Below are 15259 nucleotides of genomic sequence, written 5' to 3'. Positions count from 1 at the left end.
GGTCCTTGGTGGGTACTGCGAAGGCATACTTAGAGAAGAGGTCAGTCATGACTAAGATATACGGGAAAGGGTCCCCGGGTCTTCCCAGAGACAGATAGTCTATTCCCAATACCTCAAAGGGGTAGGATGTAGAAATAGGCGCCAGGGGAGCTCTTACCTCAGGTCCAGGCTTCTGCCGGAGACAACGAGGACAGGCCGCCGTCCAAGTCTCCACGCTCTTCAGCATGCTGGGCCAATAGAACAGTCTCCTCAGAACTGACCAGACCTTCTCTGCTCCCTGATGGCCCAAGTTCTCATGATATTGTTGCCATAGCCCTCGTGCTTCCTGCTCCGGGATCAACACTTGCCAGTATACCTCACCAGTCCTTGGGTCTGTGCATCGGCGTTGCATTTGATTGCCACGGATTACAATACGTTCCCACTCACGCAGGAGTCGCCTTACATATTGGGGAGCCCCTCTTTGTTCATGAGGTGGTGGAAGTTTGTTTACAGATTTCCAGGTCCAGAGGAGCTGTAGCCCTGGGTCCTGAAATTGGCAATTATACCACTGGTCCAGAGTCTGGTGAATGTCCTCCACAGGATGGACCGCATCAGCTGGTTCAGTCACCACCCTTACCGCAGCTTCGACGCACTCGCCTGGCAACCTGGAGAGGGCATCAGCATTTTTATTAGTACTACCAGGGCGAAACTTGATGGTATACTGATAGTTGGCCAGCTGGTTCACCCAACGTTGTTCCACGGCTCCCAGGTTGGCAGTGGCTAAGTTTACCAGTGGACTATTGTCTGTAAAAACATCAATGGTGGCCCCCCACAGATAATCCTTAAACTTCTCGGTAATGGCCCATTTCAGAGCCAAAAGTTCAAGTTTAAATGAGCTGTAATTTTGGTCATTTCTTTCTGAGAGGTGCAGACTCCGACTGGCAAAAGCTATGACTCTTTCTTGTCCATCCTGCTCTTGGGCAAGTACTGCTCCCAAGCCCTCCAGGCTGGCATCAGTAAACAGTCTAAAAGGCAGAGAGAAGTCAGCGTATGCAAGGACTGGGGCACATACCAAGGCTTTTTTGAGCCTGTCAAATGAATCCTGGCAAGTTTCGGTCCAATTCACCTGAATTTTTCCTTGTTGAGCAGTGGCTGTTCCCTTCAGCAAGGCATGAAGAGGGGCAGCAAGTCGGGAAAAGCCACGAATAAATCTTCTATAATATCCTGCAAAGCCCAGAAAGGAACGCACCTGTTTGATAGTTTGTGGGACAGGCCATTTCTCCACCACAACGGTCTTCTGAGGATCAGTCGACACTCCTTGGTTACTGATGACGTGGCCCAGGTAGGTTACCTGTTGTTGAAACAACTTGCACTTCTTTGGTTGTAACTTCAGACCATGATCATACAGCTTCTGAAACACCTGTTCCAAATGGTGAAGGTGGCTGTCAAAATCAGGGGAAAACACAACCACATCATCCAAATAAATTAACAAAAAGTCATGCACCATGGACCCCAAGCACCGCTGCATGAGCCTCTGGAAGGTTGCTGGTGCGTTGCACAAGCCAAAAGGCATACGGTCAAACTCATAGAGACCCGTTGGGGTAGTGAATGCGGTCTTCTGGCGGTCTTGGGGGTCTATTTCAACTTGCCAGTATCCACTAGAAAGGTCAAGTGTGGAATACCATTGGGCCCTCTTCAGTCCTGTAAGGGACTCTTCGATGCGAGGTAGTGGATATGCATCCTTGTGAGTAACTGCATTAAGCTTACGATAGTCCACACAGAACCTCCAACTGCCGTCTTTCTTTTTAACCAGGACTACCGGTGCTGCCCATGGACTGGAGCTTTCACGAACCACCCCACTATCTAGCATGCCTTGTAGAAGGGTCCTAAGTTCTGGATAAAGGGTCGGGGGGACAGGACGGTATCGCTCTCGACAAGGCGGAGCAGCACCCGTGGGTATCTGATGCTGTACTGCACTGGTTCAGCCAAAATCATCATCATGCAAGGCGAACACGCTGTTCCACTTCTTTAAGAGCTGCAGAATGCGTTGGTGTTGATCTGGGTTCAGGCCATCTCCCTCAATAGCAAAGATAGGGTCTGTAAGAGTAGAGAGTTCAGAAATGTTAGTCACAGCTCGAATTGCCACTTCCACAACTCCAGAGGAGTCGGGCTGGACCACTAACTCCCGTCCCATTTGGACATCACACTCGTCAGTCTGCGTCACCTTAGCCAATGGTCGGCGCAGTGGGACCTCGACTGGATAAGGATTTGGGTTACACATCCTCATTGGCAGCTTACCTCCGCTTACCACCACTAACGACCGTGCTACATACCACTCCCCATCCTCCTTGTGACACAAGAGACTTGAAAGCTGACAACCCAGGGTGTTTACCCTTGGCCAATTCATCCCAACAGTGTGCAATTACATTCATTCCCAGAATGGCATGGCCTGCTCCCATGCACCCATCTTCAACCACCACCATTCCCTTCTGTGGAACCTGGACACCCCCAACAGCAAAATCAACAACTGCATAGCCAACATACGGAATCTGTAATCCATTAACTGCTCGTAAGGTTAACCAGGGAGAGTCGTGGGCACAATTCATGTCAATATCTCCAAAATGTCTTGCAAAAAAGGCTTTACTCACCAGAGTGACTTGGGAGCCGGTATCAAGGACACAAGGAATAATTTTTCCATTAGCCTCCACCTCAACACGTGGACATTCTCCAACAAGCTGGGACTTGGTGGTCACTCCAGCAGAATGAGCGACCGTCCCTGCCACATGCCCCTTGGTGGCAGGGGGCGCTAAAAACCCGAAGTTGACCTGCGACGAGCTGGACAATACCTCTGGATGTGCCCCACTCCTCCACAGTCCCTGCATATAGGCCTCCCCTCAGCATCCCATTGGAAGGACCCCCTGCCTGGTGGTGTCTGTTGAGGTCTTGGTCGTACCGTTGTACCACTATACAATCGGGGGGTGACGGCAGGCAAAGGTGGGACAGTGGACTGACTGGCCATTAGGGGGGTAGGTGATATCTGTTTGCGAAGTTCCTCAACAATGGAGGCACTCAAACCCTTTAATTGCTCTGCCACTTCTTTGCGAAATTCTGCCTGGAGTTCGCTTTTCAGTTGACTCAGGTCAGATGTATCGCATTTTGGGGTGTTGACTGGTGAAGCCACTGCTGTAGGTTTTGCGGCCCATCTGACCCAGGCATGGTCTTCTCCATGTTGCTGCTCATGCTGGAGAGCCACAGCCTCAGTGCAGACGGCAGCAAATGTCAACTGGGGATTGCGGCGCACTTGTCGATGAATCTCTTGCTGGATTGGGCCTGGTCTTAAATTCAAGGTGAACTGATCTAACAGGTACTCCCCCTCTTCTTCTTGGGTTGGCCCACGTCCCTGCCAGTCGAAGTAGAGTTCCTGTAATTTCAATATAAAGGATTCTACTCCCTCATCCTGACCTTGCCGGCAGCTGAAGAACCTGGACCGTCGCTGGGCTCGACTTCCTCCATCACCATACTTCTTCTGTAGGGTGTCCAGTAGTGCTTTAGTGTCGGCCGTCTCCTCTGCCTTAAATAACCGTGCCTGGCGCCTTGCCTCCCCTTCTAGTGCTGCCAACAGAAAATCCACCCCTTGTTGTGTTGTTAACCCCTGGGCCCTCAGCATAGCTTCTACCTGAGATCTCCATGAGTTAAATGTTCCCCTCTCCCCACTAAAACGGGGTATCCATGGCCCGCCCATAAACCATGGTACCAATAAATGGGCTGTTCCCTGACTACTTCCACTAGCCAAATTCTCTTCTGCCTCTCGGTTAGCTACGCTACCAGGAGGGTCAGACATGGCTGTTGTGTTTCGCTGCTGGGACCCTGCCGACTACTCCCAGAACAAGACTGTCACCTAGTGACCAACGTTAAATAAAATAAATCAGGTCCCAGCCAGAGAAACAAAACAGACAGTCCATGTGTGGGTACAACAAATAGTCTTTATTGGGACAGCAAGCACTACTAGAAACCGTGTTACTTAAAGGAAAAAAAGTCAACTACAATGATGTCTCTGAAGCTGTTTGGGAAGAGGTTAAAGTTCGGTGACTTTGCAGCAGGTCGCTCCAACGATCCTCCCTCCAACAGAAGTCAAGCAGACACGTCCAGAAGATCACGGCAGTCGTCCGACCCACAGGAGAAAGTTATGGCACTCAGCAACAAACCGCGAATGCTGTGGGAGATCCCGGTGTCACAGAGACAGTCTTCACAGCAACACTGGGCCCAGGAGCCCAAGATGGATAATCCAGAGGCTAGAAGAGAGCACCAAGAATGACCACTAACGTCACAGATAGCAGGTCACACTTACACTGTAGTACGATAAAATATAATTACGGCCCTTCAGGCAGCATTAGAGAGCGTTGAGGAAGGTTCGAGGGTTAGAGAGCGTTTAGGGAGGATCGAGGATAGCCACAGTCTTCGGGACAATGCCAGCCACTGGAACCATCAGATAGGTATTGCTGAGGCTAAAAACAAGTGATCATCATGAACACCAACACCACAGAAAATGGACCCCCATTCACAATATGTGGTAATAAAATATAATTACGGCCCTTTAGGCAACATGAGAGAGCGTTGAGAAAGGTTTGAGGCTTTAGAGAGCGTTGTGGGAATCCAGCTGCAGTATACCGGTGGTCAACCAAAGATGCCTGGGAACTTGGGCTTCATGTGCAGAGCAGGAAAGTGCACTCAACACAAAATGGCAGCAGATCAGCAGTCACCAGTCCCCACTCTGTTCCAGAGAACCAGTTTTTATCTCGTTCAAACTAAGCATGGCCGGCTGTTAGACAATAAGTTGCTAATTGCCATTATCAGCAGCCAATGCAGATGCAACAATAAAGTTACTCAGTCACAGGAAGTGTCATGCAAATATGGGCAGGAAGGTGGAGCATGGTGGCAAGTACTTATGAATTAATTAAGTTGCATTAGCAGGGGAGGAAGCACAGTCCAAATATGGGCATAGTAATAAAACAGGAAATAGGTTGCCAGGTTTGTCCATGAATAAATGTCTAAAAAGGGCCAAGCAGGGCAAATTAAGAAATAAAACCCACTACAAATTTGATGCACAGTACATAACCACTACAATTCAGAGTGCCAATATATTAATGCACACAGTAAACACCATCACACAACACTGCACACAATAAGGCCCAAATGTCTCTGATTAAAAACAAACAAAAATACTGAGTCAACCTATGACACATACACTAATTAATGCTCTTTTACCTTGAATGTTATGTTGGTGTTCATCTTGGTGCTCATCTGCCTGGGAGAAGCTTACTGGTAAATCTGGAGCTGAGAATGGTGACGTGCTTAATGATTACATACAACTTTTACATGTCGTTACTAGGGCTGTCCTCGACTAAGGATTTAGACAATCCAATCAGAATTGTTGAATCTCTCTATGGTCGACTGATAAGTCGAATCATCTGTGTGTGTGTGAATGGGTTGAAACAACTTTTAAAGGGTAACTAAACCCCTGTTCACAGCCTAACTCCGCCCTCTGGCAATATTTTGAAAAATGCAGCAAAAGTGGGCAGAGCCCAGCGGAGACAGAGGGGACGAGACGAGGGCTGCGCTGAGCGGGGGGCGTGCACCTGAGACCCGTAGTGACAACTTGTTTGACAGTTGTCAGACTCACAAAGATTGATAGTGACTGGAGTGAGGACAGTAGTTTTGCAACAGAGCAGTCATCTAAAGTAGAGGACTTTTCTCCACCACCTTCACCTGAAGTGGAGGAGGGTGAAATGTCTGTAGACACAGAGTTTGTTGGCTCAAACTGCTTTAACTCCCGATGCCGACGATGCTTTCATTCATTCATTCATTCATGCTAGCGAAGCAGCAGCGCAAGAGAGAATGAGATCACTAACTAATCTATGAACACTGAACAGCCATATCCTTATACTGAATGCCACTAAAAAAATCGCAGGACCGATAAGTTCAAACCTAATAGCCTATTACAACAGATTTCCTCATATTAAATATTACTCATGCATTAAATAAAAGTTAGACTACATACGCCAGCAGTCTAGCACGTTACGGATTTGTTGTTTGTTACCACGGCAACCATTTGCGTGTCAGGGTTTGTCTGAAAGCGTCTGAGGTAAGAAAATTATCTGTAGACATGACAGGTGGCAAAACTATCAGAAGAAAAGCTTAACATGTACTTACAACTGCATTATTTATCTGTATTTTCTTCATTAGGATGTTGAAAGCAAGTGAAGAGAAAGTTTAATTCATAATGTTTCTACTTCATTTAACATGAGTGGTCATACTGGACTGAAGCGGTTCTCATCATGTGATCACGGAAAAACATTTTTCAGGGTGGTGAGCTCATGCCAGGGGCGTGGATAGTGAGCCGTTGGAAGTACCATCCTACGTCACGAAGTACCACAACGTCCAATAGGAAAATTCAACTGCAGTAGCCACCGTTCAACCTTAAGAGGGCAGCACTAAGACGTTTTTACACCATATATTATAGAATTAAAACACTTTATACCCAAATGTCAAAATATTTACTCTAATCAATAAACAGCATTAATAAAGCCCCAGTCTTACAGATCATTAACTAAAAAAAGGTGGTATAGGGTTTAGTTACTCTTTAATAAAGCGACCAAAACTGGCTGCCAACTGACAGATGAACTGACAATGGCTTTCTTATTTAGGTTTAAATAGCCTAAAAGGAAATGTGGTGGATAAACATTAATAAACCGTTTTCTCATAACATGTTAAAGCCGCGATCGAAATACAGAACATCACACAAATATATAAAAGAACATCTTGATAAATAAACCTAAAAAAATACCTGCCTAGAGAGGAAAAGAACACTTTGAGTGCGATTACATGCACGTTCTGAAGCCGATTGTGCCTAACGCCCGTTTCACACATACTCCGTCTGCAGTGCGTGTTGCGTTGCGTGTGCGTTGCAGGAGCCCCACACCCTGTTGTGATTTCACACATGCTGCGTTTGCAGTCGGCAACTGATCCGCTGTTGCATACCACAAACACAGCATTTATTCATTATTTTTTATTTAAAATCCAAAAGTTTTTACTGAACATCCCAGATAGCAAAATACACTCGGGCCAGTTCCGATTTGATTCTCGCCTGCCGAATACTTACCTGTTTGCCTGTTTACTCACTGCTCGATTCCGGCCCGAATCAATCGGGCCAGATGCGGCTGCCGTTATCCTGCCGACGCTGCCGCAATCAAGCCGGAATCGGGCCGTCACTAATGCTTAATGCCCGCCAAAGCTGGCCCGATTCATTCTTGCCGCGTTATTATGAAATGTCTACCTTTATTGATGTTTCTTGAATAACCTATATACTACTTTTGTGTTGAGATGACAGCAAATGGATAATGTGATACAAAACGTTTAGCCTAAAATACAACTTTTAAAGAAAATTCTAACATACATTAAAACATTATTAATCCGAATATTGTTGCAAATGATATAAAAACAAAGACCAGAAATATGAAAAAACTATATTTATTTAGAAAATTGCACGTTTATCAAGAAACAATTTAAAGCACAACCAAAAAAATAATGAAAGTGCACAGGTATAAAGGGACTAACACAGCACAAGTTCAAAGAAACTTGAATAAAAATGTTTTGTTAAAAATGCACAAGCAAAGAAACATCTTAAAATGGCTACTTGAATATAATATATATATACGTGGCAAACAAGTTACCAGTAGGTTCAGTAGATGGTGAGAAAACAAATGAGACCCAGCATTCATGATATGCACGCTCTTAAGGCTGTGCAATTGGGCAATTAGTTGAATTAGTTGAAAGGGGTGTGTTCAAAAAAATAGCAGTGTCTACCTTTGACTGTACAAACTCAAAACTATTTTGTACAAACATTTTTTTTTCTGGGATTTAGCAATCCTGTGAATCACTAAACTAATATTTAGCTGTATGACCACAGTTTTTTAAAACTGCTTGACATCTGTGTGGCATGGAGTCAACCAACTTGTGGCACCTCTCAGCTGTTATTCCACTCCACGATTCTTTAACAACATTCCACAATTCATTCACATTTCTTGGTTTTGCTTCAGAAACAGCATTTTTGATATCACCCCACAAGTTCTCAATTGGATTAAGGTCTGGAGATTGGGCTGGCCACTCCATAACATTAATTTTGTTGGTTTGGAACCAAGACTTTGCCCGTTTACTAGTGTGTTTTGGGTCATTGTCTTGTTGAAACAACCGTTTCAAGGGCATGACCTCTTCAGCATAGGGCAACATGACCTCTTCAAGTATTTTAACATATGCAAACTGATCCATGATCCCTGGTATGCGATAAATAGGCCCAACACCATAGTAGGAGAAACATGCCCATATCATGATGCTTGCACCTCCATGCTTCACTGTCTTCACTGTGTACTGTGGCTTGAATTCAGAGTTTGGGGGTCGTCTCACAAACTGCCTGTGGCCCTTGGACCCAAAAAGAACAATTTTACTCTCATCAGTCCACAAAATGTTCCTCTATTTCTCTTTAGGCCAGTTGATGTGTTCTTTGGCAAATTGTAACCTCTTCTGCACATGCCTTTTTTTTAACAGAGGGACTTTGCGGGGGATTCTTGAAAATAGATTAGCTTCACACAGACGTCTTCTAACTGTCACAGTACTTACAGGTAACTCCAGACTGTCTTTGATCATCCTGGAGGTGATCATTGGCTGAGCCTTTGCCATTCTGGTTATTCTTCTATCCATTTTGATGGTTGTCTTCTGTTTTCTTCCACGTCTCTCTGGTTTTGCTCTCCATTTTAAGGCATTGGAGATCATTTTAGCTGAACAGCCTATCATTTTTTGCACCTCTTTATAGGTTTTCCCCTCTCTAATCAACTTTTTAATAAAAGTACGCTGTTCTTCTGAACAATGTCTTGAACGACCCATTTTCCTCAGCTTTCAAATGCATGTTCAACAAGTGTTGGCTTCATCCTTAAATAGGGGCCACCTGATTCACACCTGTTTCTTCACAAAATTGATGACCTCAGTGATTGAATGCCACACTGCTATTTTTTTGAACACACCCCTTTCAACTAATTGCCCAATTGCACAGCCTTAAGAGCGTGCATATCATGAATGCTGGGTCTCATTTGTTTTGTTGAGAATCTACTGAACCTACTGGTAACTTGTTTGCCACGTAGCAATAAAAAATATACGAAAAACCTTGATTATTCTGGTTAGTCACATTGTACTGCTATTATTTTGAACAAGACTGTATATAACGAATATAAAATTATACAAGTATGAAGAAACCTATTGAAAATAAATACATAAATACTTTAAACTAGAATATATTGGGGAAAAAATTAAACTGCACAAATATCAAGAACTATCTTAAAACAATTATTTGTCAAGAAAGTTTAATCTAAAAAAAGTTTAATTAAAAAAAAACGCATATGAAAAATAGTGCAAAAATGAAAAATATGAAACATCTTAAACACTTATACCTGTGATTACAAATATATATATATATATATATATATATATATATATATATATATATATATATATATATATATATATATTTTTTTTTTAATTTTTTTTAAATGATTGATTAAAGTAATTTAAACATTAAACACGTTCGACTTCGCTCTTTCCTTCCTTCCTCCATCTCTGTCAGGAGCAAGTTGTAGCCATCTTGTTATATACCTTTCCACCTCTTTATCAGTGGAGCTCTTGGTATGGGCATTTGTCCTCACTGCATCTGTAAATAGCTAAACATATTCAAAACCAGTTAGTTATACAGTTATACTATGTTGCGCAACAAAGAAAAGATGTTGGTAAAAAAAAAAAAAAAAATATATATATATATATATATATATATATATATATATATATATATATAATACACCATCAACATTCATATGAAAGTAATCTTACACGACAGATGTATACAGCCTCTATGTACTGGAATGTATATAAAATCAACTTACTGACTACAATAGTCCTGAGGGCCAATGCACGAAATGCCACTTTTTGGTTTGCACCACTCCAGTTAATTATTTTAGCCAAGGAGTTTGTCAAAAGCTTTCCCAGGATACACCACACAGCTTCTTTAGTCGAAAACCCACCAATAGTTCCTAAATAGGTTACCTTTGAAGAAGAGATAAAAAATAAAATAAAAAAAACATTAAACAGTGTTACAGGCAAAATAACTATACAACAGTAACAGAGTATCAATGTGATTATAATATATACAAGACAAATTGTGTGAACAATGCAAGGACTTCAACTTACCAACTTCTTCATTTGTTCTGGCTGATCCTTTATTTGATTTTCAAGCCTTTCCAGATCAGATAAATCTGACAAAGGGAGGTTGAATGTGGTGATGTCTGGAAGTTCATCACTCTGCGACTGAGCACTGTTCTGTTTCTGCTGATTCTTCAGAATGATGGCAAGTTGTTGTCTGATGACCTCTTGTGCTTTTAAAACTTCAGTCAGCAGGGCTGCAAAAAACAAATAAAAATAAGCATACATGCACTTGAAGCTTGTTTTTGTGTATTTTTGTCTAGTGTTTTGGTAGGTAGTCAGTTGACTCTTAAATCCCTAGTTAAATTAGGCCTTTAAAAAGATGACGTTCATACTTACAAACACATGATGAGCTGCAACATGTTCTGTCTCCATCTCCAACTGCACTGGTACATGGGCGTAAATTATTCCTAGAGGTGGTAGGACTTGCAATACCATCTGTGTGTCTGGATGGAGTTCTCAGAGGTTCTACCATAGTCCGTGGTGGTGACGGTATTTGGGGTGCTGCAAAAACTTCTGAGTGATCCTCAATTCTGACTGTTTTTTCCAGTCTCTTGCTTGCAAAGTAATTATCTTCATCATCCTCACTAGAGTGGTTTCTTTTATTTCCCCTAATCGTATACATGAAGAAAAAAGAACGTTAAATAGCAAAACTTGCAGATTATAATGTATCAGCGCAATATATGTACAATTTACATATACAGTTAACCCAAAATAAAAAAAATCATCCCCGGTTACGTATGTAACCTTAGTTCCCTGAGAACAGGGAACGAGACGCTGCGTCAGCTGACACTACGGGGAACGCCTTCAGCGTGACAGGTGTCTGAAATCGCTATCAAATCACAATCCTACTGACCGTCGGCAGCTGGTGATGTCATCACCGTGCGACCAGGAAGTATAAAAAGACACCGTGCCAACATGACAACATCCGCTTCGTCTGAAGGGACTGTGGGCAGGCACACCTTGAAGCATGGCCATGTGACGCAGCGTCTCATTCCCTGTTCTCAGGGAACTAAGGTTACATACGTAACCGGGGACGTTCCCTTTCGAAAGGGAACTCGCGCTGCGTCAGCTGACGCTACGGGGAACGATATACCCATGCCGCCATGCTGAGGGGAGTGCATGCCCCTTACTGGCAGTGAGAACTGCCTGGACGAGTGTTCGCAGAAAGTCTGAACCACTCCCCCTCTAGCCACACAGGCTGCCAGTGACATCATTCCCTACGGTCATAGCCCAAGCTATATGCCTAAGAGAGAACCTAAACAAGTTTTAACTGAGGTTTCCTACTCTCGGCTTACTCGAGGGCCTGGGACCTACTACTTCGAAGGAAGGAGTCCCTCAAGGGAATGTGGCTAGGGGACCCGAGGGCGCCACCAGCCGTCACTAATTCGGGAAAAACCTTCACCGAATGCCACCAGGGAGGCCTCACCTGGCATCACTTCTGTGGGACACCCCAGCTTGGCCAACCCTGTCTGTCAAAACAGAGCCTCCGGACATCGCTCTTACTCATGAGCATCTAGACTGAGGGACTGCAAACTGGCAATGTCCTCCTCAGACCGAAACTCGGAGACGGGAATCCTGGAGAGCAGTACTCAGCTTAGTGCTTCTTACCCTTGCCATCGAGGGGAGTCTCTTCTGCTCGATCCTAGGATCTACTGAACACATTTATTACAGGGGTGCTCAGGAGGCATAAAAAAGGCCTATGGACTGATCTACCCGGGAGGCCCCGAGAGGGGGCCTTCCCATCTGATCAGACTCAAGCGGCCATAAGCTTACAGACGACCCTCGATGAGGGGAGCTCTTAAGCCAGCTTGGTAGGTAAACCATGCTGTAGGCTAGCCAGTCCCTGTCCTGAAGGGACTGCGCAGCAGAAACGGAGTTTCGTCGTGCTAGGGCATGATCCCGCCCTTGAGTCATACCGGCGTAGGCCGGGACCCACCGGCGGGCAGCTGCTAGCTGTCAGCACAAAGCCAGTTATACATTCCCGCTTAGGGGAACCGTTTCCCCTCCAGGGAGGCCAGGAGGCGCCTCTACCTGGCATTGTTAGTGCTAGCTGTTAAGAGCCGCAGGAAGGTGGGCTGGGAAACGACCACAGGACGGCCTGAAGCGGCCCGTCCCTGATAGCAGACCATGCTAGCCGCCTGGCTAGCACCCACGCATACTGTTGCAAGACCTGGGAACCGGGGCTCACCCTACAGGAGGCCTAGATCCTGTCAACCAATGGTCGGAACCCTAGGTCACCCCCTCAGGGGACGCCATGTGAGGCGTGCTGAAACTCAGCGAACCATCAAAGTCGGGCTGACAGTGGCTGTCTGCTGGCTGATGAGGACTGGGTATCCAGTCACTACCTGGGGACTCATCCCCAGGGAGGCCGTTAGGGGCCTACTTATGACGAGGTTTCTGCTGCAGCCGACATCGTTGGGGAGAACCCTCCCCGCTCACATGGGCCACGATGTCGGAACTCACCCGCAGGGAGGCCTACCACCTGACCCAGAGTTAACTGCCCGGACTGCCTCGGCTGGCGTCTCCCGCCAGCCAGCCTTCTATAGTCGGTCCGCCCCAGCGGCCCATAGCAGCCTTCTGCGACGGCGCAGTCTCTCAGGCAGCGCCTACCAGCGTGGACCTAAAACACAATGCCCACAGCAGTGCACTTAGCATAAAATGCCTTGAACCCTCTAAAGCGAGGGGAGTACAACTTACTCCAGGGCGGCCGCCGTCCGCACAAGGGCGTCAGCCGTGACAGTGTTTCAGCTCCAGGGGAGCATCCTACCAACCCATGCTTTCCGAAGGTTGCGAAGTACAGCTCGACCCGAGCCCTAAAAGGTGAAGCAGAAGACACAGAGCAAAAAGTGAAAGATATTGAACACACACAACCGGCCATTTCCTGAACCAAGCCGGGGGGCCGCCCAGAAGTGGCAGCCGCACTAGCTCTGGGGGGCGGGGCTAGCAAAACCAGTCTAACTGCGCACCGCGAAGAGACGCCTACCCCGTCCCCACGACCACTGGCTGAGTCGCGATTCATTCTGCTATACACCTTTTTGCATTAATAACAACCCCCAAATGCAGAAGGGGGGTGGGCATTGGCCGGACGACCCTAACTGCGGGGAGGCCGGATAGGGATACAAAGCTCCTGCGGGACTACCGACAGGAGCCCGGGGAAACTGCCAGGGCGATATGCCACCGCGAGACGCCACCGCCATCCCATCAACAGCCTAGGCCAACCTGATGCACTAGCATCGGTCTGATAATCCCACAAACTATGGCCCTAAAAAGGACTGGGACAGACCTTACTGTAGTTCATGTGCTAGCCTAACCTCACATATTCATCTAGATATTTCACTAGCAGAGGTGCCAACACTACCCAGAGGTGGCTACAGCTAAAAAAAAAAAAAAGTTCGCCAGGAGAACATACATCAGTATATATCGCCGCTACATGCCCGCGGCATGTGCGGTGGCCTCTACTGCTCATATTACACATATCCAGAAGAGAAACAGCCTTATAATCTACTGTTGCTACACTAGCAAACATACAGCCTACATAAACACACTGTGTTTATACAAACATCGTTCTAGCCACCTTTACCGGGGAACTACAGGCCCACTTCTCCAACTGTTACACTTTTCTTCATCTTTTGTAGACTAAATATCCCTCAGGGAAGCATAGAGTCCAAACATACGGCATTGAAAAGAAGAATGCTTGCCCTAAAAGGGGACTCACCCGCTGTCTTCAGTGCCTCATCGCTTCATGTAACATGCATGCTTCGGCGCACTAACCTGAGGGCGGGGCGCTTTATTCTCACATGTAAGGCCGAGGAGGCGGCCGCGAAATCCCGCTTTTCCCAGAGAAGATGCACTGTGTGCGGGCAGAGCACACACCGGCCTGGCAGGCTTTCGTCAGAGTCTCACCTCCGCTCATCATCGGCCTGCGCGGCCTGGTGTAAAGCGCGCCCGGGGAGAAAAAAGAAAAACAACAGAAAAACAAAGGAGGGGACACAACATCACTTCCGCGACCTCGGGGGCGGAGACTCACCACCTCGCTTCCGGCGCTGGAAGCGGTTCTTCTCCCCGATGTCCCTCCTCCTGTTGCGGGTGTCCCGCCTCTTCCACGTCCTACTCCTCCACGGAGGGGGCGCACGAGAGGCCACGCTACTGCGTTGGCCCATTTTTTATTTTTGATGATCCTCGGATCTTGATGGGCCAGGGACACCCTCCTGCCTGGGCGCCACCCCAGACCTCAGCGGAATACACGTTCTATACGCTGCTGAGCGCGCCCTCGCCTCTCTGAACCTTCCCACCACCGCCTCGACGGAGGTGCCGAAAAGCTCGAGAGACCGGGGCATCGAGGAGAAAAGCCTTTTCTTTCACCCCGATGTCCACCAAGTTTAGCCACCGATGCCTCTCCGTGGCGACCATAGCCGCCATCGACCGTCCGATGGCGACTGCTATGTGTTTGGCCGCCCGGAGAGAGAGATCCGTGGTGCACTTCTCAGCCATCGCATCAGGGGGTAGGCCCTCCCCCTGATCGAGGTCCCTCAGCAGGCCAGCTTGATAAGCCTGCAACACAGCCATTGTGTGCAAGGCCGCCGCCGCCTGACCCGCCGATGTGTATGCCCTGCCATTAAGACGTGAAGTCGTCTTTAATGGTTTCAATGGCAGGGCTGGAGCTCTTAGTGTCGATGGCCGCCCGGACGCGAGATAGTTCGCTAACGTATCGTCGATGGGCGGCATCGACACATACCCTGCCTCGGCCATTCCCCCGACATCAGCAAAATTAAAACGCTGACGTCAATGGATTCGCGCCGAGTAGGGTTTCTTCCATTCCCCCACGATCTGCTCGTGAAGGTCGGGGAGGAATGGAAGGCTCCCGGGAGCTGGGCGGCTATGGTCGGGGAGAAACCGATCGCCCAATCTGTCCGGGCGGGCGGTCTCTCCCCTGGCTCTCTGCCACGGCAGCTGAAGTCTCAGCGCCGCGCGCCCCATC

General features: G+C 46.9%; 1 protein-coding gene across 1 annotated transcript; it reads right to left on the bottom strand.

Annotated features, from left to right (window-relative positions):
- Positions 1-9593: 9593 nt before the first annotated feature.
- LOC137040769 (uncharacterized) lies at positions 9594-12410 on the bottom strand. The gene is made up of 5 exons (XM_067416541.1): positions 12313-12410; positions 10618-10889; positions 10267-10475; positions 9963-10122; positions 9594-9733 (listed from the first exon to the last, which is right to left on the bottom strand). The coding sequence occupies exons 1-5, from the start codon at positions 12408-12410 to the stop codon at positions 9594-9596; spliced, it is 879 nt and encodes a 292-aa protein (XP_067272642.1).
- Positions 12411-15259: the final 2849 nt, after the last annotated feature.

This window comes from Pseudorasbora parva, chromosome 14 (genome assembly GCF_024679245.1).
Source record: "Pseudorasbora parva isolate DD20220531a chromosome 14, ASM2467924v1, whole genome shotgun sequence".
In the NCBI taxonomy this organism is placed as follows: Eukaryota; Metazoa; Chordata; class Actinopteri; order Cypriniformes; family Gobionidae; genus Pseudorasbora; species Pseudorasbora parva.
The sequence above is the reverse complement of the archived record's forward strand: the minus strand, read 5'-3'. Positions and strand labels throughout refer to the sequence as shown.

Excerpts from the sequence above, each read along its gene's own strand:
- LOC137040769 (XM_067416541.1), bottom strand. The coding sequence starts at position 12,410 with ATGGTCTGCTATCAGGGACGGGCCGCTTCAGGCCGTCCTGTGGTCGTT. Across the intron at positions 10,123-10,266 it reads CAGAACAAATGAAGAAGTTG|GTAACCTATTTAGGAACTAT; the intron begins GTAAGTTGAAGT and ends TCTTCTTCAAAG. Across the intron at positions 9,734-9,962 it reads CCTCAGGACTATTGTAGTCA|ATGCAGTGAGGACAAATGCC; the intron begins GTAAGTTGATTT and ends AGCTATTTACAG.